The 22385-nt window shown below is 65.4% G+C and overlaps 1 protein-coding gene across 1 annotated transcript in view; it reads right to left on the bottom strand.

Moving 5' to 3' along the window:
• Window positions 1–2061: 2061 nt before the first annotated feature.
• The window catches only part of KIF26A (kinesin family member 26A), a gene marked incomplete at both ends in the record, with an annotated part of 32801 nt that continues 12477 nt past the window's right edge, over window positions 2062–22385 (bottom strand). Inside the window, 13 exons of the mRNA XM_080706909.1 lie at window positions 2062–2243; window positions 2537–2687; window positions 2868–2888; window positions 2978–3183; window positions 3788–6650; window positions 7223–7385; window positions 7581–7743; window positions 7864–8047; window positions 8137–8399; window positions 8645–8738; window positions 9356–9568; window positions 13557–13746; window positions 19708–19898. Coding sequence (XP_080563035.1) covers window positions 2062–2243; window positions 2537–2687; window positions 2868–2888; window positions 2978–3183; window positions 3788–6650; window positions 7223–7385; window positions 7581–7743; window positions 7864–8047; window positions 8137–8399; window positions 8645–8738; window positions 9356–9568; window positions 13557–13746; window positions 19708–19898 — 4884 coding nt within the window. The remainder of the gene's footprint in view (window positions 2244–2536; window positions 2688–2867; window positions 2889–2977; window positions 3184–3787; window positions 6651–7222; window positions 7386–7580; window positions 7744–7863; window positions 8048–8136; window positions 8400–8644; window positions 8739–9355; window positions 9569–13556; window positions 13747–19707; window positions 19899–22385) is intronic.

The raw sequence follows: 22385 nt of genomic DNA, 5'->3' as shown, positions 1-22385 counted from the left end.
GACTCAGACCCCGCCCCCCTTGAAGGCCCCAGAGGCTGGGAGATAGAGACCACACAAGATGCAAGGTGCTGGGGGCAGGCAACAGGGCCACCAAGAAGGGCCCCACACTCGTGCCCAGAGCCAGGAGAGGGGCCCCGCCCCGCAGGCCCTAGCAGGGGCGCCCTGGGCACAGGGGCTGCAGACTGGAGCGCAGGCAGGGCAGTGTGCGGGGTGCGTGTGCTGGGGTCGAGGCAGGAGCAGCCCGTGGCGGGTGCTCAGGGCCAGGCTTGAGTACGGTCAGAGCAGTATTGCTGACTGGGTGGCGAAGGTCTCGCAGCCCTCCCGCGCTGCTCACTCTGTCCATGGCCAGCTGACCCTGCCCGTCCCCACACTCCTCTCCTCTCAAGACCCCCAGCCAGCAGACAGGTGTGGGGCAGGGCGGGGCAGCGCGGGGATAGACATGGTTTGGGGGAGGCTGCGTGTGAGAGGCCAGGAGCCGCTGCCGGAGCCGCCACCGAGGCAGATCTGGGGACCTAGGCCTGAGCAGGCCACCACTCAGGAGCTTAAAGGATGGGCCTCCTGGAGGTGCCAGGGCTCCAGATCCATGAGTCAGGGAGAGCCCAAGGGACAGAGGCCGAGACAGCGCCATGGCGAGTCCTCGCAGGAGGAGCCAGCCCTGCCAGGTCCGCTGGCTTGGGGGTCCTGGTGTGTCGACAGGTTCACGTTCTCCCAGGAAGGCAAGCCGGGAGCAAAGGAAAGAACCCGGGCACCTGCCGCCTCCCCAGACAACACAACCCAGCGCAGCCACCAGGAAGGCTCCTTCCTGCCGGCCCCGAGCAGCCTGGCTCGGCCAGCCTGACTCCAGGATCTAGGCAGGGCGAGAAGAGGTGTGACTGGATCCACCCTGCCTCTCGCCACCTTCTCTGCCGGGGTCCCTGCCTGCATGCCTTCTGCAGGGCTGAGGGCCGGTGGAGATGCTGACGCAGCCCCCAGCGCCCTCAGATGCAGGTATCCTGCAGCCTGCGGCCTCCTCGCCCGGAGGACCCCTGGGGGCACACCCAGGCAGAGGGGCTTGGTACAGCCAGGGCACCCAAGAGCCATGCGAACAAACAGTGCATCTTTTATTCACAGGTAAAAACTGTAGCAAGATGTTATCTACACATCTGTACAAAGGTCTGGACGCCCTATAAAACGCACAATGGCCAGAGAGCACGAGCATGCCGTGCGGGGCCCGTCACTGGGCCTCCGAGGACCCCCATCCTGCCTGGCACCTCCACAAAAGGGCTGCCTCCCGCGGCTGCCAGGAGCTCGGCCCGGGAAAACCTTCCATAGAAAACCATAAAAACATAGATCATTTGTCTTCAAATTCCCAATGCAAATTCCATGTTTATAGGCAAAATGATATAAAAATACAAACCTAACAGAACCGTTATAAAACCCATACCCCGTCTGTTAGTGGTAGTTGGTCTCGTTTTGTGTTTTTTGCTTGTGGTTTTGGTAAGAATTCCTGCCGTGGAAGAAGGCATCGCGTGCCCACGGTTCAGCACTCGCGTGTCCTGAGGACAGAGCAGGCCCCTGGGGGGAGCCAAGGTCGGCCCCCCACTCCAGAAGACCCTGCTGGTGCCGACCGTGAGATCTGAAGCAGCTCTGCTGGAAGAAACTGCTAGAAAGAAAGAAAAATCCTGATCCTAAAAAAAAGCTTTTGAGCGCAGGCCCGTAAAGAAGGCGAGTCAGATACAAACAACTGGCCCAGCCCCAGCCCGGCGGTCAGGCGGCCCGAGCCTGGGCCCAAGCGCCCCGCTGGTGTCGTGAGTCCCTAGCACCAAATGCAGAAAGGAGAGAAGCCCGACCCGAGTTAAAGGCACTTGCGTGACTGTGTGGGCGGCGGCGTCTCGCGGCCCCCCACGCTGGCTCACTCTGTCTGTGGCCAGCCGGCCCTGCCCGTCCCCACGCTCGACTCCGCTCTGAGACCCCAGTCCTGCACAGACCCCTCTGGGTCCTGTCCCTCCATCTCCAAGCACATCCGCACGCCATCCACGTCCATCCTCACACCCTCGGCATGTCCTCGTGGCCAGCGCAGCCTCAGACGTCCACCTCCTGCGGCCCCGGCACTGCGGCGGAGGCAGCCACACTGATGTCGAAGCAGGTGACCATCATGACGTGGGCTTTGCACAGGTTCACACACTGCTCCAGGGCCACCGTGGCTCGCTCCAGAGCCGCCAGGTACTCCGCTGACTCGGGCTGCAGCTGCGGGTCCACCTCGACTGGGAAGGGAGGGGAGGGACAGACGGTCAGGGCCACACCGGGCTCCCAAAATGCCCAGGAAAGACGGCGGGCCTGTGGGCCTCTCTCCCACCCCCGCGGTGTGATGCCGGCTGGAGGGTGGACACGGGAGGGCCTGCAGCCACCAGGGAAGGCGGTGGGGCAAAGGGGCAGGGGCGGGAAGCCGGTGGGGCCAGAGGCAAGAGGCCAGCGGGGAGGCCGGCAGAGCCAGAGGCGGGGAGGCCGGCGGGCACAGGGGCAGGGAGGCTGGCTGGGAGACTGGCCAGGCACTCACACTGCTCCAGCCAGCGGCCAGGCTCCACCATCAGCCGGCCCTGGGTCTTGGCCAGCTCCTCGCGCAGCTGCTCACGCTTGGCCTCCACCTCGCGTACCCGCTGCTGTCTGCGCTCCGCCAGGCGCAGCCTGGAGCTGATGCACACGGGGCCCTGGTGGCAGGACACAGGAGGGGTTCAGCTACTCGGGGCGCTGCGGCCCTCCCTCCCCAGCACCCCGCCTGGGCCATGGGCCTATGTGAGCCCAGGGAAGGGCCTCGAAGGTGGGCAGGTAAGGCCTGTGGGCCCACAGCAGCCGCTGGAGCCGACAACAGTAGCTTCACGCCCTCCTACCTTGTCCACATCCTGGGAGAGCTGCGGAGAAGAGAAGGTGAAGTCAGGGGCTCCCAGGCCCCAGCCAGGCCCCAGCCAGCCCCCAGCCCCCAGCCCAACGCAGGACCCACCTGGGCTGGGTCCTCCCGCTGGGGCGGGCGATGCCGCTGCAGGCGCTCCACGTCGTCGATCTCGTACACCTTGATCTCGAAGGGCTCCTTCAGGGAGCCGGCCAGGGGCGGGGGCAGGTCCACCCACTGGCCCGGCAGACTGGGCTTTCGGCAGAGGGCAGCAGCCTCAGGCAGCGGGGCCGGGATCAGTCGCCGCCGCTGCAGACCTGGGACAGAAGGAAGGCACTGGTGAACGGAGACCGGGCCTGGCCCAAGCCCCCGCCCGCCCGCACGGCCACACAGCCCCTCAGCCAGCCTTCCCCGGAGGCGGCCCTCCACCCCTTAACTGGCCGTCCAGGCTGGTCCCCAGAGCAGAAAGGCACCAGCAGGGACTCCCAGGCAGCAGAGACAGAGAGAGCCCATCCTGGACCTAACACTCAGCTCACACCCAGTTCCCTGCCTTGCTCCCTGGGAACCCCGCGGGGTGGCCCCTGCGAGACTACGGGGACCAGAGGGTATGCTCTGGGAGCTCGGCACACCACCGTGCTGTGCCGGTAAGCCCAAGTCTGCAACCGCCAAGGGTCTGTCCCAACGATATCTCTCAGATTTATGAGCTGGGGCACCGCACACCTCACTGAAACGCCCCAGACACACTTAGAAACTGTCAAGGGCTGTGCACACCTGGCGTCTGTAAAGGCTGTGCCAGAGACCACACCAGGCTTGCCTGGTCTCGGTAGAGGGCCAGGGCCAGGGCCAGGGCACAGGCAGGGCCGCAGGGGCCTGGCCATGGCCGGCAGAGGGCCGCACAGGCAGGCCGGTGCCACCACCCACCTGTGGCCCTCTTCTTGGGGGACCTGAGGCTGCGTGCGCGGGCGCCTGGGGAGGCGGCCCCGCTCTCGCTCGTGGAGTCGGGGGCGGAGGAGGCACTGCCGCTGGCCTCGCTGTCCCGCAGCACGCTCTCGTAACCGCTGCTGGCCCCGCTGTGGTAGAAGAGCGCCGTGCGGCCCATGGCGGGCGGCAGCTCCCCGCTCAGCACGCTGCTGTTATCGCTGCCATGGCCGCTGCTGTAGCGCTGGGGCCGGCGCGGCGCCGTCACCTTGCTGTAGGGGGACGGCAGGGCGGGGCCCACGGGCGGCTCCCCCGTCAAGCTCACGCCACTGTCCTCACTGCCATCAGCCGAGCCCCACGAGGAGCCACCCCTCCCGGGAGCTCCACTGGCCGCCAACTCGTGGACACGGCTGTGGGCAGCCCGAAGAGCCTGCTTGGTGCCCATGATCGTGCCCCGTCCAGCCTTGGCCCCAATGCCAGGGGCAGCCCGCGGGGCCACCCGGGGACCAGGCACGGGGCCGCTTGGGGTGCGGCCCACCACCGGGGCCAGCGGCTTCGCTGAGGCACCCAGAGCCCGAGACCCACTGGCCGCTAAGCTCCGGCCTTTGGCCCCACCGGCTGGGGGTTTGGCAGCTCCCGTACCCTTAGCCGGGCTGGCCCTACAGGCAGGGGCCAGCCCAGGGGTGGGGCTGGCGGGCGGCACGCCCAGCCTGGGCATGGCCCGGGGTGGCCTCCCTGGGGCTTCCCTGACCCTGCCGCTGTTGTGTGCCAGGCCCTCGCATCGTTCCAGGGATGTGTGGCCGACAGCCCGGTGGCCTGTCTCCATCTTGCCGGCCCGGGCCTTCAGGCTGGATGTGGCCTTGGGAACCAGTTGGTCAGCCATTCTGGGCCTAGCTTCCTCCTCCCCTCGGAAGATGGCAGGGGTCCGGGTCAGGGCCAGGGCCTGTGTGGGCACTATAGCCAGGCTGTTCTGCTCCAGGCTGGACTTCCGTACAGGGGGTGCTGGGGGCAGTGCCCCACTGGGCCTTGGGAGGAAGCCCCCCCTGGGAGCCCCGCTCTTTTTGCTGCTGGGGTAGGCCTTCAGGCTGCCAGAGCAGACAATTGCCTCAGCCAGGGTGTCCCCACAAGACGTGGCGGGTGTGGTCACTCCCAGCGTGGTGGCGCCCCTCCTCAGTGGGGGAATGCAAGCCACGGCCTCCGGCCTGCGGGCCACCCTGGCCCCCACCTCACAGCCGTCCACCACCCTATGGGCACAGACCAGCACTGCCTGTGCCTCAGGCAGCTGGGACAAGCTCGGGGACGGGCCGGAGGCCCCACTGGCAGAGGCCACCTGCAGCAGATCACAGTCCTGTGCCCGGAGCAGCCAAGGGTCCTCAAATGAGCCTCCGGGGCTGGATGGACGGGGGCCCTGGCGAGTGCAGCCAGTGCGGCTGGCTGAGGAGGTAGTCCTGGATTTTCGGGGGAGGCTGGAGTGGAGAGTTTCGGCAGCGGCTGTCCCCTGAGGGGACCCAGCCCAGGGCTCCCTGCCCAGCCGGGTTGGGGCAGCTACACTGGCCTCCCGGGGGCGAGGACTGCGGGCTGGACCAGAACTGCCAGGTGAACCGTAGTCCGAGGACCTGAAGCTGCTGTCCTCCAGGAAGTTGCCCTGGGCTGGAAGTTCTGGGGGGCTGGGCCCCACTGGCAAGTCAGGCCCAAAGGGAGGCTGTGGCGTGGGGCAGATGCTGACCTCACTGGGCCAGGAGCCGAGAGAGGAGCTGGGACTTCCGCCAGCCCAGGCCGGCCCCTCGGGCGCCTGTGAGGTGTAGGCATCAAACTCATCATTGATGCTGCTGATGATGCTGACCGGCCGCGAGCCAGAGGCCAGGGCCTGCAGGGAGCAGTTGCTGCCAAAGCTGGCCAGGCTGGAGGGCCGTGCGGCCCCCGCCAGGTCCCCCAGGGGCAGCTCCTCCACCACCGTGAACACCAGCTCGTCCTCATCGTTCAGCTCCACGGGCCGCTGCAGGGTAACGGTGGTGGTCAGCAGGCCCCGCTCCACCTGGCAGCCACGAGCAGATGGCTGGGGGCAGGCCACATCTGGGGAGAGAGGGGGCTGGCCTGCCTGCCCGCTCATGCCCACAGGGGGTGTCCGCACCACACCGTTGGGACCCCCTCCTCCAGGCTCTGTGGGGGCTCCCTGAGCTTCCGGCTGCTGGGGTGGCGGAGGGGCTGGGCTGGGCAGTGGCCGCCGGCCTCCACCCGCCATGGCTTTGTCTGGAGGGGACGGCTCAGACCAGACACTGCTGTCCTCTCTCTGGTCACCCTGGCCACTGGTCTTGGAGGACTCAGGGGTGCCCCGGTGGACATTCAGACCGGGGCTCCCTCGAGATGTGCTGACGGCCATCAGGGGGCCCACAGCCTTCCTGGGCGAGGTTGCCTCGGGCAGTGAGGGCTTCCTGCGCCCTCGGGCAGGGCTTGCCTGAGGTCCACTGAGGCTGGCCAGGGATCCCAAGGGGCCCTCGCTGCCATCGATGCACTCCAGCCGCTCCTGCAGCTCTGCAAAGGTGCTGCAGCGGAAGTGGTCAGCATCCCGAGGGCCCTCGGAGGGCCGACGGCGGCTCAGCGCAGGGATGATGGGCACGAAGTCAGGCGGACCCTCGTTGTCAGTGAGCTCCCGGTCCGACAGCGCAGCCCCACCAGGCCCCACGTAGATGACCGTGTCGCAGGACTGCTCGCTGCTGGATGAGTAGTCAGCGTCACCAGAAAGGCCGGGAGCTGGGCGGCCGGGCTCCGGGGCCACCGTGCACGGGGGAAAGGGCCGCAGCTGTGGGGGGCGGCGGGCCCGGCCCTCCTCACAGGAGCTCTCGCCGCCCGAGGAACTGGATGCGTACTGGGGGCGGCAAGGCAGACACAGTGAGTAGGCCCGACCTTCCACCCGCAACCACCGTCCCCCGTCCCTGGGCCTTCCAGCGGCATGCAGCTGTGGTCCCTGTGGCCAAATGACAGTCACAGCCACTGCACGAGGCCTGCACTGGGACCTGCATTAAAGTTTTAGGCAGAGAACAGTCTCCTTAGCCTTATCCAAGGAGAACAGCGTGAGCCGGCTCACAGGAGAGAGACAGGCGCTCAGGTGAGAGCCCAGATTCAGACCTGGTGCTGCCAGACCCAGAGCGCCCCAAGGCGCACCCCCCAGGCCCCTGGACATGTGTCCAAGTCCCACCTGCCCGGGCCTCGGGCTAGGCCAGGGAGGTGCACCCCACTGGGGCAGCGCACCCCACTGGGGCAGCACCAGCTCAGCCCACTGCAGCAGGAACCGGCCTTGGCTCCCTCTCCCTCTACAGGGCCCCAGGATGCACAGATCCACCTGCTCCCCCGCCCCGACACACAGTGAGTGCCCTCTGGGGCCCGCCGAGGACGCGGGAGCCTGGGGTCTTCCGCTGGAGGGCACGGGATGGCACCCACCTTGGCCTTCTTCCTGCGCAGGCGGTGGATGCGCGCGGCCACCTGCACGGTGCTGAGTGTCTCGGCATGGTGGGCCGGCGCGTCTGAGATGTGGGCTATCATGGTGGTGCGACAGCCACTGGAGGCCAGGGACTCCCGCAACAGCATGGTGAGTCTGTGGTCCCTGGAAGCCGAGGCCAGGGCGGGAGGCTGGATGAGGGGGGCTCTAGGGCCAGTCTCACCAGGTTGTGCTAGGGCCCCAGGTCTGTCCCAGCATCCTGTGCCCCACATCCTGGGCTCAGGGACCCAACGCAGGGCCCATCCAAGGCCAGCTCCCAGGGGCCCCCCGGCTAGCAACAACCAAGATGCCCGAACTCACCTGTAAGGCACGTGCTTGGCCCCGTTGACCAGAGCCAGGATGACGCTGCCCAGGGCCGACAGGGACAGACACAGGGGTCCGGCGGCGGCCTCCCCACCCCTGCCGGTTGCCACCTCGCAGCTGCCCAGGTCGATGAGATGCAGGCGGCTGCGGCCTCCGGACACTGGAATTGCAAGGCAGGCAGGTGGTGCCATGGTCCAGGGCACCTACCCCAGACCCTCGGGAGATGCCCGGGCCAGGCAGGGAGCGCCGTAGGCGGTGTCGGCCCACGCCCGGCACCTACTTCCTCCCTGGCCGCACTTGTCCACGCGGTACTGGTAGACGTGCAGCGTGAACAGCATGTGGGAGCTGCGCCGCAGGTCCTCGCTGCAGCCAGCCCGGCTGGTGCTGCGGGCGGCCAGGGCTGCGTCCAGGTAGAAGGCGGCCTTCTCGGCCGTGGGCGCACGCAGCTCGCTCTGGCTCTGGAGCTGGGAAGAGGTGGGGGCAACCGTGCCTTTAGGGGCCTGAGGCTGCATGTGGTACCACCCCACCCACCCAGGACAGTGAGGCGGCGCACCTGTGCCCCAAACGCGGGGTCCTCCCGCAAGTACACTCCCGGAGACTGGGTTTCCTGGAGGCTGCCAGGGGCCACCTCGGCCAACAGGTCTCGGAGGTTCTGGTCCCGGCCGCACACCTCCACAGCCGACACACGGATGGAGAAGCGGGTGCCTGTCCGCTCTCTGCGTTCCTCAATGAGTCTGAAGAGCCAGGAGATGGCGCAGGGCACGACGCCCAGGCTCTGGGGCGAGCTGTCCCTCCCAATCATGGTGTACGACTTGCCTGTGGGCCGTGGGGCACATGAGGCCCAGCGCTGCCAGGCAGGGAGGCGCCACCGAGCCCTGCCCGAGTCCTTGGGGCCAACCTGGAGCTACTAGGACCTCGGGAGCCTCCTCCATCCATGCTGAGGCCTCCCCAGGCGAGCCTACCCAGACGCCCTCATAGAGAACCACGTCCTTCTCCACCCAGGGCCCAGCAACGGCAGCAAGGTGCTGGAAGGCAGTGCGCTGGCCGCCCAGGAGGCTTACCAAGGCTCATATGGCCAAACGAAAAGATGCAGCCATCAGCCCCACTGACCACAGACTGCAGCACGTCGGCCACCGTCCCCGAGCACACCTCGGCCTGTGGAGGGAGCAGGGTGTCGGAAGCAGAGCCCAGGGGGCTGCGGCCACCCACTCTGGTCGCCTGTACAGCCAGGGCCTGTCTGCCTGTCACGGGCAGAAGCAAGCCCTCAGGGCAGCTGAGCTGGAAGGCCGGGGCGACACACCAGGGCTCGCTTACACACACGGAAAGCATGGCCTAGCAATAACAGCACACAGAACACACGCAACACACACAGGGCTGCTGGCCAGCACGTGCACAGACACGCGCTCCATAAAACACAGCGGGGCTGACGTCAACGCGGATGCACAGCCGGCCAACCCTGGCGTGGCCCTGCTGCCTACAAGCATGCTGGGTGTGTGGGGGGGGGGGCAGCTGCCCCCGCATCCAGGGCAAAGCACACTGCCGCTCAGAAAGTTCCAGAAGCGTGGACTTCCCAAACCCAGCATTTCCTGAGAGCTGGGCTAGAGAACCAAGTAGGCGCTGGGTAGGGATACTTGGGTGCTGGCGAGAGGTGGTGAAGGGAGAGAAACCCCAGTGGGCACAGGCAGCTGGCCCCTCTCTTTCCTCACTCCACACAGACCCCATCCAGACCAGCAGCCCCAGCCCAGGGCCCCAGGAGATCCACCCCACGGTACCTGCTCAGAGTCCTGCGGGAAGATGGCGTCAAAGGCAAACATCTTAGGGGCGGCCGCGGTGGCGGCGTGCCGGAGGCCCGCGCTGCCCGGGGGCCCAGCAGCCGGGTCGTACAGGGTCACCTGCTTCTTCCGAGGGTCCACCTTCAGGAAGGACGTGGACTCGGCAGGGCGCTGGGCCCCCTGGGCCGGCCAGATACGCAGCACAACCTTCACCTGGGGTGGGGAGGGGCAGGCGTCTGAGCACCGCCCAGCTGGGTGCTAATTACAGGGCAGGAGGAGTGCAGGGCTGGACAGCGGACAGGGCCTCAGAGCGGCCCAACGCCCAGGAATGCAGCCAGAGCGGATCCACATGAGGTCAGCGGAGCAGGGAGAAAATGAAGCCCAGGGCAGGGTGAGGTTGGCAGGGTGCATGGCGCAGCACAGGGCCGGGGGCAGCGGGCTCCCGCCCGCACGCCAGGTCCTGCGAGCAGTTCACTGCGCTCCCAGACGGGAGGGGCACGTCTTGTGCCCCGGGCATCTCTCCTGCAGGGGCCCCTCTTCCCACCGCAGTGCCAGCCCAGCCACCAGGAGACAGCAGGAGCATTTGTGCAATGAAAGATGACCAGACCAACAAAGGCCCGAGGCCTCGGAGGGAAGTCCCCGGGCTGCAGCCTGAGTTTCCCCCAGCCCAGGTGGCCAGGCTCCCAGAACCCCCTGCAGGACTGGGGTCAGCAGGAAGGCTAAGGGCGTCTCATTAGAATGAGAATGCTATCCAAGAAGGGATGTGACTTCTCACAACCTCTGGCCTTACAAGCTCCCAACGTTGGCTGGGGGAAACTGAGGCTGGGGCAGAGGTGTGGGAGAGGACAGCATGAGCAGGGTGAGGCTGGACCTGCTCTCCCGGAGCCGGCCAGGGAGCAGTCATCCTGGGCATGTGGCAGAGTCAACGTGCGCCTCTAAAACATGAAGAAGCCCAACAGCCTCGGAAGGGACGGTCAGCCCCTGCCGCAGACTCCCCAAAGCCTGGGCTGGAATGTGCCCAGGGGTGTCTCACAGGCAGGCGTGTGGACAGCGGGGGGCCTCAGGGGCGCTCTGTCCCCCAGGCCACCCTGCGCTAGGCCTCCCATGTCCTGCTGGAGGACACCATCGTCCACTCTCCGATGAAATCGCTCATTTCTCCACCTCGCTGTAAATCAAATTACCTGAGACTCATTTCAGAGCCAGTATTTTTCACGGATTTAATTGTAAGTGACAGATACATAACACCGGTGAAATTGGTTTACCTCGGGTAGTTCGCACCGCGCCATCCACTCCCCTGGGCACGGGCACATTGATATGCAGATCTGGGTGTCCCACCCTCTGGGGAGGAGCAGGAAGAAACACTTGGCTATTGTAACACTCAGAACCTGGGCTCCGGCAGGCCAGAATCGATTCTTTTATTCCCTGACAACAGGAACAAAACTATTCCATTTTCAAAAGCCGCCACAGACGAAAATGTGCACTTCCCGGTAATTTTTGGCAATTTTTTTCCAGTGTGAACCCCTTCCCACTTCAGGAACCAAATGGGCTCTGGAGATTGGCGAGAATCCCTAGCAGGGAGGGAGGCCTGAGAAGCTATGATTTGGCGTCTCCTGATGTCTGCCTCTCAAGCAGAGATGCTAATCCAGAGTGCAGACCCGCCGGGGAGGGGGCCTGGCAGGAGCCTGGCTGTGCAGCCCCCCCCCCCCGCCCCCGCCCCAGCACCCGCCATTGTCTCCTGGAAAGAACCTGTCATTACCTCGGGAAATGACAGGGTCTTCGCAAGAGACAAGCACATCTCTCTCCCCGAAATGTGCAGATATTACAAAGCCTGCTTGAATAGCTGCTTCTGCTGCTGCGGGGAAGGAAAAACACATTTTGCATAAAAAAGGGGCTTCTAGCTCCCCAGAGGTGGCCCAGGCAGGGAGGGGGAGGGGCGCCGCCCGCACCCACCGCAAAAGGGATGTCTTTTTTAATACCACAACATGATGAATTATCTTAAGTAGCACATTAATGTCAGAAATTGAACGTAATCTAACTTCTTTTCTGTGACAGTATTAAACGCCTTTCAGGAAGCATTCTGACTGCGACATCAGTGCTAATAACACGGGGAGCGGGGGGAGGGAGGCACCGGGATTATGGAGGTAAAAGGCAGCGGCCAGGGTCTCTGGAGAAGCACCACATGTTCCAGAATCACCAGGGACAAGGTTGAGGGTCCCCGAGGGAGCACTTGGGTGGGGGCCTGGTGCCAGGAGGGAGGAGGGAGCCTGGACCTCAGGAAACAGGCAGCGAGAAAGTGGTACTCCTGCGTCACTGTGCCCTTCACCTGCCAGCTGGCCACGAGGCATGCCTGTCCCCACGAGGCCCCTCGGCATAGATGCCCCAATGGTACAGACAGGCTGGGCAATCGGACCAGTGGAGGCCAGAGCTGGGAAGACAGTTTCCCAGCCCAGCCCCGCTCCCCATGCAGCCGGGACAGAGGCCCCTGGCCAGGGGCACCCTCCCTGGGGAGCTGCTGCAGAGAAGAGGACACTGGGTGACCCCTGGGCCAGGCTTTGGCCCGCTATCCTGCCCTCCCTCCTAGATGCCCCACACTACCAGCCTTGCCTCCTGAGGACACTGCAGGTGTGCAGGGCGGGTGACAGGGCAGAAGCCCCATGTGCCCCAGCGGTGCAGGTTAGGGGGCTAGTGAGGACACCTGCCACCCCAGCACCCATCCCAAGAGGCTGGCAGGTCACCTCACCAGGCAGCAGAGGTCGCCCTTGCCCGGACCCCTGGGCCTGGCAACTCAGACAGAAACAGCACCAAATGTCCCACTTTAAGATAGGAGATGGCCAGGCCACCCGGAAGACCCCTGCACTGCAGATGCTGGAGCCCAGGCTGAGAGCGGAAGGCTGCAGTTCAGACCCACGCAGCTGCAGGAGGCCCAGAGCTCACAGCCACACTCCTCGCTCCGGGCCTGGCCACACCACAGTCCACTCTGGACATGCACACAGCTCACGTGCCAACGGCAGCACTCAACCCTGGGCACCGGGCTGGTCTCCAGCCTCCAGCCGCTGAGCCAGGGCTCTGGGAGATGCAGGTGGAGGTGGAAGCCCCCACCCCACATGCTAACAGCACTCTTACTGTGATCACCTGGGGTGGGGTCCCCAGCAGTTCCCACCCCCACAGTGGGCCAGGCCCAGAGCCCTTTCTGACGGGGCAGGGCAGGCTGGGCATCAATCCTGAACTCACTAGATTCAGGGCAGCCTGGGCAGCTGGTCCTGGGCCATGCATGAGGGCTCAGACACCCAGGAGCACCCCCCTGGGGGCAACCGGCAGAGGGGAACCCAGAGCACACCTGGCCCACAGAGCTGAGCAGGTGGGCAGGTGCTGGCCAGGCCAGCTGAAGGCAGGTGGCAGACATCAGCTTCCCCTCCAGACACTGTCCTGGGGAGCAGAGCCCAGGAAGCATACAAGGAGCCCAGCAGCCTGGCTGACCGCGGGGGGCCTCCACCCAGTACCCTCAGGGCACCTTGGTGGGCTACAAGGAAGTGCAGGTCCAGCCATTGCTGAGGTCACAGAGAGGCGGGGAGTCGTATGGCCTCTCTGTCCTCCCACCCCCGGGCATGCGCTGGTGTGAGCTGGCTCCCCACTGGACAAGTGCACGCCTCAGCCCAGCAGTCGCTCAGTCCAGCATGGATGGCCTCTAGGGGCCAGACAAGTGCTTCTCCAGCCTTGCAGGGACAGTGACCCGCAGGGTCCAGGGCCAAGGCTCCCAGAGCAGGCTCAGGGCCAGCCAGCCCCTTCCCTGCCCAGGCCTCGGTGTCCCCATCTGAAACAGCGCCCCTACATCAATCCTTTCCCCAAGCCGTGGCTGGCATCTGGCAGGACATGGTGACTCAGAGGAGCTGAGGGTTTGGCCCTTCCCCTGCCCCCTAAGGGCAGCTGGGAACCAGGCAAGGTGGCTTCCTGGATGGAATTCACCCCAGTCCCAGGAAGCCCCATGACCTGGCTGACCCAGAGCCTGCCCCTGGGACCTGAAGACAAGCCACTCCCAGCCCCATGAAGTCTCCCAAGCCTCCCTGTTGGCCTGGGCCTCAGTCTCCCCATCTGTACCTCTGCTATCATCGTCACCCACCCTGGAGACCAAGTGGGGCCCTCTACTCCCTGCACCTCCTCGCACTCCTCCCCCACCGCTCCGCCAGCAGGGCTGCTAGTCTACCTTTCCGAAGCTGCCGGGGCTGTCCTTGGCCTTGGAGGCGACCCTGAGCAGGCAGGGGGGTGCTGGGGGCGGCCACAGCTGCAGGACCCCGCTGAAGTCGGTCGGGTAGGTAGAGGTGCCCCGGGCGGCAGGCGCAGGTGGTGGGGGGTGCTTCTTGCGCTTGGAGGCCAGGCTGAGCTTCTGAGCAGCCCTGGGGAGAAGAGGCGCTCAGAGGGTTCCAAGGCTGTCCCCATCCCCGCCTCACTGCACACACAGGCCTCACCTCCCACCCCAGCGGCCACTCGGTAGGTGCTCGAAGAGACACAGCCAGCAATGTGGCCACTGCTGCGTGCCCTCTGGCAGCTCTGCCCGGCCCACAGGCCAGGCCCTTGGGCAGAGGGTCCAGCTGGACACAGGACTGCCAACGGCTCTGTGCTCCGCCGAGGGCATCGGTCATGCCCCACCTACAGCTGCCATGGGGCACGGGAGCACCCAGGCTGCAAGCAGCCGCTTACAGGAGGGAGGACTCAGGCTGCCGACTCAGCCTCCCACTGCCTCAGTTTCCCCACCTCTAAAGCGGGCTGACGTGACCCCACTGAACTAATGCATTCAGCATCGATCATGCTGCCTCTGTACAGGTGGGCTCAGTCAAAGGTGCCGGCATGAATACCATGCCCGTGCCCCGGGGAAAGAGCGCCGCAGCCCTCCGCAGCCGGAGCTCGGCGGCCCCCAGGCCCCTGGCGGGCGCCACGCCTGACTCACACACCTGTTTGCACATCGGGGGGGGGGGCGCTAGCTCACATTTGGTGACCACTGCCACTCCCAGGGCCACAGACAGACACCTTGTGGACACACACGTGCACAGACACAGAGACAGACACACGCCCAGGGCAGTAGTCACTGAACCTCAGGGCCCCGCAAGCTGACCCTACTGTCAGGCACGCATCCAAGGTCCACCTACTGCCTGCTCCCAGGGCTCCCCGGGGGGCTCCTCCAGCGCCCCTCCCTGCTGCCCCGAGTCCCTCACTGGGCAGCAAGCCCAGTACCCCAGTCTGCACGGACCACCAGCCTGCTCACCCTCCCCCAGCACAGTGACCCAGGGACACTGTCGGTGAAAACACACAGGGCTCACCAGCTGAGCCCGTCTCCCTGTGCCCATCACCGCTTCCAACCACAGGGCCCAGGGCAGGGCAGTGGCCCAGACAAGAGAAGGCTCAGGAGGCATGGGGCACCCCACAGCGGCCCTTCCTCCCTACCGGACTTGCCCCTCACCTGCACCTAAAAGTGCCCCCTCTCCCCAGCACCTTGGGTCTCTCAGACCCACTCTGCCCCCAGGGCCCACACCACGGGCAGCAGCCCGGCCTCCACCGCCTCCCACCGCGGGAAGACCCAGTGCCTGCGATTCACTAACTCCTCTCATCTTTAATAGGAGTTGTCTTTTAAGAGACCCCAGGGATGGCTTCATCCTGGTGACGTGTCATCATGGAAAATAAAAGTAATCTACGATGCACGACGGAGTCCTTAATAGAGCCGTGGCAGGCCCCGCACGCGCCCAGGCAGGCCCAGCAGCGGGGAGCAGAGGCGCCGTGTCCAGGGAGGCTTAGCCTCGAGAACTCCGGTGCCTCACCCGTGAGCTAGTGGCACCCTAGGGGACAGGGTCTTATGTGTCAAAGCCCTCAGGCCTCACGGGCATCTGCACCCACTGCTCACCTTGCCCACCCTGCCAGGCCGCCGTCCCCGCCGCCCTCTGCCCAGGACCAGACAGCAGCAGAGGTCAGACTGTCGCTGGTGCGGCTGCGGCCCCTGCAGGGTGGAGTGAGGGTGCTGTGCTGCGACCGGCTGAGGTCAGGTCTTGGGCAAGGCCTGGGGAGGCCAATTTCACCAGTGTCAACACGGGCTCCTCCTGTCCCCACCGCCCCAGCCTTCGCCTCTTGCTCTGGACCCCTCCCACCCAACCACAGGGTTACTCCAGCCTCCACAGTGGCCTCCGTGGGGAGACACTGTAGCCCTGTCTCGGAGGACATGACTGTCTCGCAGGTCTGATGGGGCAGGGCTGCATGCCCCTACCTGGCATGCCCCAAGCACAGACCCCGGGGAGGGCCCACTGCCAGAAGGAGGGGGCAAGGTGCAGCCAGCTTGGGGCAGGAACTTCTGGGGTAGGTGGGAGGCGGGGACCCCTGTGCAGGACCGGGAGGCTCTGATCACCTCATCATCTACACCTGGGCAGCGAAGCACTGCTGCCCAGGGCTTGGGGTTAGGACGCCCATTGCTGGCCCTGGAGGGAGGCGTGGGAGTGTCCGCAGTAGTCAGCCATCCACCCACCCTCCTCACCGTGTCCTGGGGTCAGTCCTGCCCCAGGCCCTCCCAAGGTCAGACAGGGTCAGTACAGCCAACCGCCACTAAGGCCATGTGGGCAGTGCCTCCTGCACCCGCACTGCCACCCCCAGTGGGCCATGCCAGGGAGGCACAGAAACAGGGCTGGCTGTACGGGGTCAGAAGCCCAGGTCACATCACGGACCTTAGCTGCACCCAGGCCACCTAGGGGCCCCAGAGGGCACATTCAAGCCCTAGGCTGTCTGGACAGAGGTGCGCACCCTCCAAAGTCCAGGCAGCCCAGAAGCCAGATGGTTGTGGCCAGGCGTCTCCACCCTTGAGCCTAACTCGAGGTGCCCCCCCCACCCACTGGCAGCCCCGAGGGGCCAGGAGCCAACGGCCCCACCCACCGCCCCGCCTCAGGCGCCTGCTTTTACAGGCTCACCTCACTGGGCGTGACTCAGCACGCAGGCATTAACGAGGCCCCAGGACAGGCGCTTCTTCTATGGGATGCAGGTCCCTGGCAGCCACAGCAGTGCCCCCCACTGCTTTGCCACACCTCAGAGGCCTCCGGGCCAAGGCCAGACCTGCCCTCAACGGCCCCGAACCTGGAAGGGGGAGGCAGCAGGGGCAGGACAACCTGGTGCCCACCACGGCTGAGAGAAGACCCCAGCAACACCCACGGTCACCAGGCTGAGAGAAGACCCCAGCAACACCACGGTGACCAGGGCAGGAGCCGCAGCGGGCTTGTGGACCACTCTTAGTTTGGCTCTAAAGGGGATGCACCTGTGGCCTCCCAGAACCTCCTCCAGGAAGCTGCCTGGCTGGGTCCCAGCCCCGAGCCTCTAGCTAGGATGGGAGCTGCTCCTCCTGAGACTTGGGAGCACACCCAGCAGGGGCTGTGCCACACACAGCTACCCCAGCCGTGGCCGCCAAAGAGCGAGGCACGCTCAGGCCGCTGGAACCATCCAGAGCCACCAGGAGCCGCCGCGCCATCCCAGGGCTTCCCCAGGCTCGCCAGTCCCTGGTGACAGAGAGAAAGCTGCTTCAACTGTGTGTGTGGTACTGGGGATGGAACCCCGCGGCATTCTACCTCTGAGCTACACCCTCAGCCCTCCCGATCTCACTGAGTTGCAAGGGCCTCACTAAGTGGCTGAGGCTGTCCCCAAACCACGATCCTCCTATCTCAGCCTCCCAAATGCTGGGATTATGAGTGTGTGCCACCACGCCCACAAGTTCTCAGGCAGCGGGCCCTAACCATGAGGCCCTTGCTTGCCGGCAGAAGCTCAGGTCTGCTGCAGCACAGGGTTAGCACTGCCAACCCAGAGCTTCCCAACCATGTGTGACGGGGCTAGCAGCTGGGCCAGGCACACCTCTATCCACCCAGGGGCCCTGCCCATCCTGCAGAATCTGCCCCACTGAGGGCCTGGCAGGAGTCGGAGCCCCCTAAGGGGACACCCAGAGCCTGGCTGAAGGCAGCTGCTGCCTGAGGCCATGGGGGAGACCATGGCCTGCCTCCAGAGCCTGCTGTGGCCCAACACCTCACATCACCTGAGATCCTCCCCTGGAGACTGTGCGCTGGTAAGAGACACCTGCCCAGAGAGCCCTCCGGCCTGGGTCCCCAGCCGGCTCTGCACCACTGCCAAGCGAGCCTGGGCATCCAGCCACCAGAGGGCTCCATGGGGGTCACAAGTGGGGACCCTCAGGAGCCTGTTAGTATGGGGGTTCCCCTGCCAGAAGCAAGCCCCGCCACTCCCCTATCCACACCCGCCTGCCCCGGAAACGCCCCCCAGCAGTTCATCCTGAGACAGCAGGTTCTGAGTCGCCGAGGCAACACCCCCTCTCCCAGCAAAGGGCAGGCAGCACTGACCGGCACGTGGAGAGCATGGACTGCGGGTTGGTGGGGCGGAGAACTTCAGAGCTGGTCACCAGGACACAAGGGGAGTGGGAAGACTATGGGCCTCAGGAGTCTCAACAAGAAGGGCCCTACACACACAGCCTGGCCTCCGGTCCTCCTCAGGAGCAGCGGGCCCAGCTCCAGCCATCCCGGAGCTAAGGGGCTGTCTGGCCTCAGCCCCATCCCCACCCTCTCCCTGCCTCCCATCCCTGGGGACAGTAAGGAGACCCTGGGCTCCAGGGAACCTCGGGACCAGAGCACTCCCTGGCTTCCTGCACAGGGGACACAGGGCACTGGAAGGCGGCTAGATCTGGGGAGGCTTGAGGCTGGGACCACCAGGGACTGTGTGTGTGGGAGCAGACAGCAAGACTCGCCCCAGGGCTGCAAGACCAGAGGCCCGAGCTCCAACCCCATCCCATCCGCAGGCTCCTACTCAACCCTCAAACCCCATTCCACCCTGGCTCTGCTCTGGCCACAGAAGGCCAGCTCCACAGGCGCACTGCCCGCCCTCACCCAGCCTGGAAACTTCCCGAGGGCGGGGCAGGGCAGGGGCCAGCCTTGCTTCTCTGGGTCCTGTAGGAGAGCAGAGGTAGGAGCACAGACCAGTGCTCAGCACGTGCCCCGGGCCCTCGAGGGGCAGGGGGCCAGACACCATCATCTTAGTGGACTCTGGACAGGCCCCTTCCCTACTCTGAGCACCCTGCGAGTGCACCCCTGGATGGGGAAGAGTCTCATTGCCACCCCCTCCAGCCAGACTGCGGGGACCATCGCAAGCCAAGACACCACCCCACCTGACCCAAACCCTGCCACCTGCCACAGGCCCTCAGGAAGCCTCTGTGATCCAGGGTGGCTAACAGACTGGAAGTAATGGCAGCTGGCAGTGCTCCCCCTCAGGAAACCCTCCTCCCGGTCCCCAGTCCCAGTCCGGGCTTGTTTCTTTGTTTCTATGGTAACTTCCCAAGGTCAGTTGCTGAGCAGCCCGGGAGCAGCAGCACCAGCCCAGGCTGAGACAAAAGGCAGCCTGGCCTGCTGCGCTGGGGCCTTGGCTAATGAGCCAGCGTGGTGTCTGCACCTGCCTGCACGCTCCGTGACAAGGCCCCCAAGCCAGGGGCCTCCACATGGGGCAGAGGTGGCCCCAGCACACGACTGTCTGCAAGCGTTCCCTTTTCAGAAGGTCTCCCGTTGCAAGCCAAGCACAACCCCAGGATCCGGGGACAGGGCTTCAGGGGACTGAGAAGGCCGGCTGCCCCTGCGCCCCAACCCAACTGTCACTGGCACACGGGACACCCGAGCAGCCTAGACAGAGGGCCCAGCCGGGCTCTCCGCTCCTAATTGGCATGGCGGCTGAGGCCACATGCATGATGAAGGCGGACCTCACGGCAGCGGCGTGCTCATCAGCCCAGCGCGACAATGCCCTCATCATATGCCCCGTCACTCCCCCATCAGGCCTTAGTCCCTGTGGACCAGGCTGATAAGGCGCGCTGTGCCCGGCTGCCCGCTGTGATTCGTAGACAAGCTTATCAGCACCCTCGCGGCTGCTAATGGCACAGCGACCCTCAGCTGGGCTTGCTGTTACCACTCATTACAGAGATTACATCCTGTAATCCACATCCCCGAGGCCACCAGGGGGAGGGCAGGCGCGGGGTCGGCTCCCACAGCCCAGCTGCCCCCTCTGCAGGGATCCTATCCACACCAGCGCAATCCCCATGGCCCCAGGTTGCAAACCATGGCCCCAGGCACCCCCAACACCCCAAGCTGCAGGCCTGGGCCGGGAACCCAGGGACAGACACTGCCCTTCACAGCACCCCGGAAGCCACCGGGGCTCCTCGGTGAACACCACTCGGCAGCTACCACCTGTGGCAGGCCACAGCGACCCAGGAATGGCCCGCAGGCCCCCAGGGGCAAGAGCCCAGGTCCCCACTGACCGGCCTCGTCTGCATGCTCAAGGGGCCCAGGACCTACCTTATGAAGAAGGAAGCTGCGGCTGACTGGCCCGGGGAGCCGCCCGCCGAGGAGCCTGGGGCCGGGGTGACTAAGGCCGACGTGCAGCCCCCCGCACGGCCCCATGCCTTAGACACACCATCGGGGCCCGCCATGGGGGGGCCATCTCGCACCGTGTCTGCCACCGCCACGGCAGCCACCGCCGCCTCAGCCTGGAAGGAAGAAGGATGTCCAGGTGAGCGAGGACAGGCTTAGGCGCCCACTGCCCTGGTGCCGGGAGCTCGAACCTGAGCGCCCAGAGCCTGGCACGCTCCACCCCACACTCACAAGACCCCTACCCACATGGCTGGGAAGGCGCAGGCTCCAAGCAAGACAGGAGGACCCTGCAGGGCATGTGACCCCAGAGCTGGGCCTGGCTTCCCAGCCCTCCCCGTGGAGACCCAGAAATGCAGTGACCAGAGGTCAGAACGGGTGGACTGGACTCCAGCCGAGTAGGACACCAGAGCCATAATAAGACAAGAAACCACAGTAAGTATCTGCACGAGGGTTAACTGCCCCTGTATGATAACTTACGACGGTCCCATTGTCTGAAATACTACTCTGGCATTTCCAACTAATTAGCTAAAATAAATTCCAGAAAGGGAGACAGCCTCATAATGAAGCACAAAGTAATTAAACACTCCCCAGGATGGGCCCAGCAAACCTGGGGCCGGCTTCCATACCTTAGCTGGGTCTGGCCCTAGACTCTGGGCCCATCCCCCTTCCTACGGGCCCACGCCCCAAGCCCTGCCAGGTAACCCGCTCCACTCCAAGTGGTGGGTCAACATCCCCTGCCGAGAAGCCCTGTCCAGGCTGGCAGGACACAGGCCTTGCCAGGTGACCCTGAGACCGAGGAGCCCAGAGTCCTTGGAGCCGCTCAAGAGACACAGGCCAGAGGCCAGACACAGAACAAGCCACCCCGGCCTGGGGGAAGCGCCCCCAGGAGGCCCCACAGCACAGCTTCCCTCTGGCCGCGGTGGAAGGCCTTGCCCTGGCCAGCCCAGGCCAGTGCTGCTTCAACATCCTCCCAGGACGTGGCGCAGAACCACGTCCAGGGGAAGTCCAGCACGCTGCAGCCCCGGAGGGCCCGTCCCTCACTCCTCAGAGCTGCGAAGAGGACAGGTCATTAGCAGTCCGGGACGTACCTGGAGCCCCGAGTGAGCAGTGGGGCTGCAGCAGCCCCCAGGCCATCTGTCGTGCCCACACCGTGCAGGGTGCCACACAGGCAGGAGCTCCCAGCATCCCTCAGGACCCGACCCGGCTGGACACCCTTCTTCACCCCTCCCTCACCCTGAATGTAATTCCTTTAATACGAGACCTAAACTCCTGTGCGGGGCACATGGTGTAGAAAAGAACCACTCCTAAAGTTACAGCGTCGACCAATAGGATCTGAACTTCTCCAGAGAGTGTGCTCTTTTCTAGAGGTATTTCACTTTACAGAACATCAGGCTCTATTCTTTGCGGCACCGGCGCCTCTAAGGATCGATGCTTCTGCGGGTTTGGCTGCGCTCCCCGCAGCCTGGGGCTGGGAGGTGCTGGGGGCCACCTGGCAGTGACCCACAGGGATCGCACCGCCAAGCAGGCCTAGGCCCGAGCACCCTACCCGCCCCCCGCCCGCCTGCCGGACAACAGAACTGAGGCCGAAGGGTCTCGGGGAGACAGGGCTGGTGACTCACAGAACCCTCTCTGACCCCACGGGGCCCAGCATCCCGCCGTGCCCCGCAGGCAGCCTGGCCTCCAGCAGGACCGCGCCGGCCCACCGGAGCGGCACCCACACTGACCTGTCTCGGGAGTCCCGCCTGAGCCTCGCACTTCGCTCCACTGTCCCACGAGCTGCCCTGACCCAGCTCCGCCCGTCCGGACGGCCACGGCCAATTCCTGCCAGAAGCGGAGCCCGGGCATGCCAAAAGAAGCCGTGCCAAAGCCAGGGTGGAGCGGAGAGGGAGGGCTGGCAGGAGGGAGGCCACAGCGTGGGGCGGGGGCGAACGGACAGGGCCGCCAAACAGAAAGCAGGACAGAGGGGCCACAGCAGCAACAAAAGGAAAAGCGCGAGAGAGGGGCGCGTGAGGCCGGAGGGGCCGAGGCCCTCCCGCAAGCACCCGCCTCCACCCACGCCGTCCTCCAGGCCCGGCTCTCCTGTGTTGGACACCAGGGTTCCCGGAACACAGCTTAGGAAACGCCTGGCTAGCACATTAGGAGCCCTCCAGTCTGACCACCCCTGTAAGATTCTGGCACACGAAGGGCAGGGCCCCCGACCTTCCCCAGAAATAACTCACTGAGCAGGATCTAGGGTGCTGGGTGGGAGCAGCCGGCTCAGGCTGGACTTACAGGTGCAACAGAGCCTCAGTGGGCAGACTCGCCACCCCAGGCTCCAGCAGCCAGAGCCCCTGCGCCTGGAGCGCCCCGCAGGGCCGCCTCCCACTCCCGAGGCAGAGAAGCGGTTTCCCCACAGCCACACAAGGAGGAGGGGCCCATCCTGCCAACCCTCACCCCACGGCAGTAAACTGAGGCTTGCCCAGGGGCAGCAGGCATCGTGAGAGCCAGGCCTGCTCCCGGGGAGCTCCCTTCACCACCACCCGGAGTGCAGTGGAGCCCCAGAGAGCGGCAAACCCCCGCAGGCTTGCAGCAAGGAGGCAGGCGGGCAACAGGAGCCCCAGGCC

This window comes from Muscardinus avellanarius (assembly GCF_963383645.1).
Source record: "Muscardinus avellanarius genome assembly, chromosome: 12".
Taxonomy (NCBI): domain Eukaryota; kingdom Metazoa; phylum Chordata; class Mammalia; order Rodentia; family Gliridae; genus Muscardinus; species Muscardinus avellanarius.
This window is presented reverse-complemented; position numbering and strand designations above follow the sequence as displayed.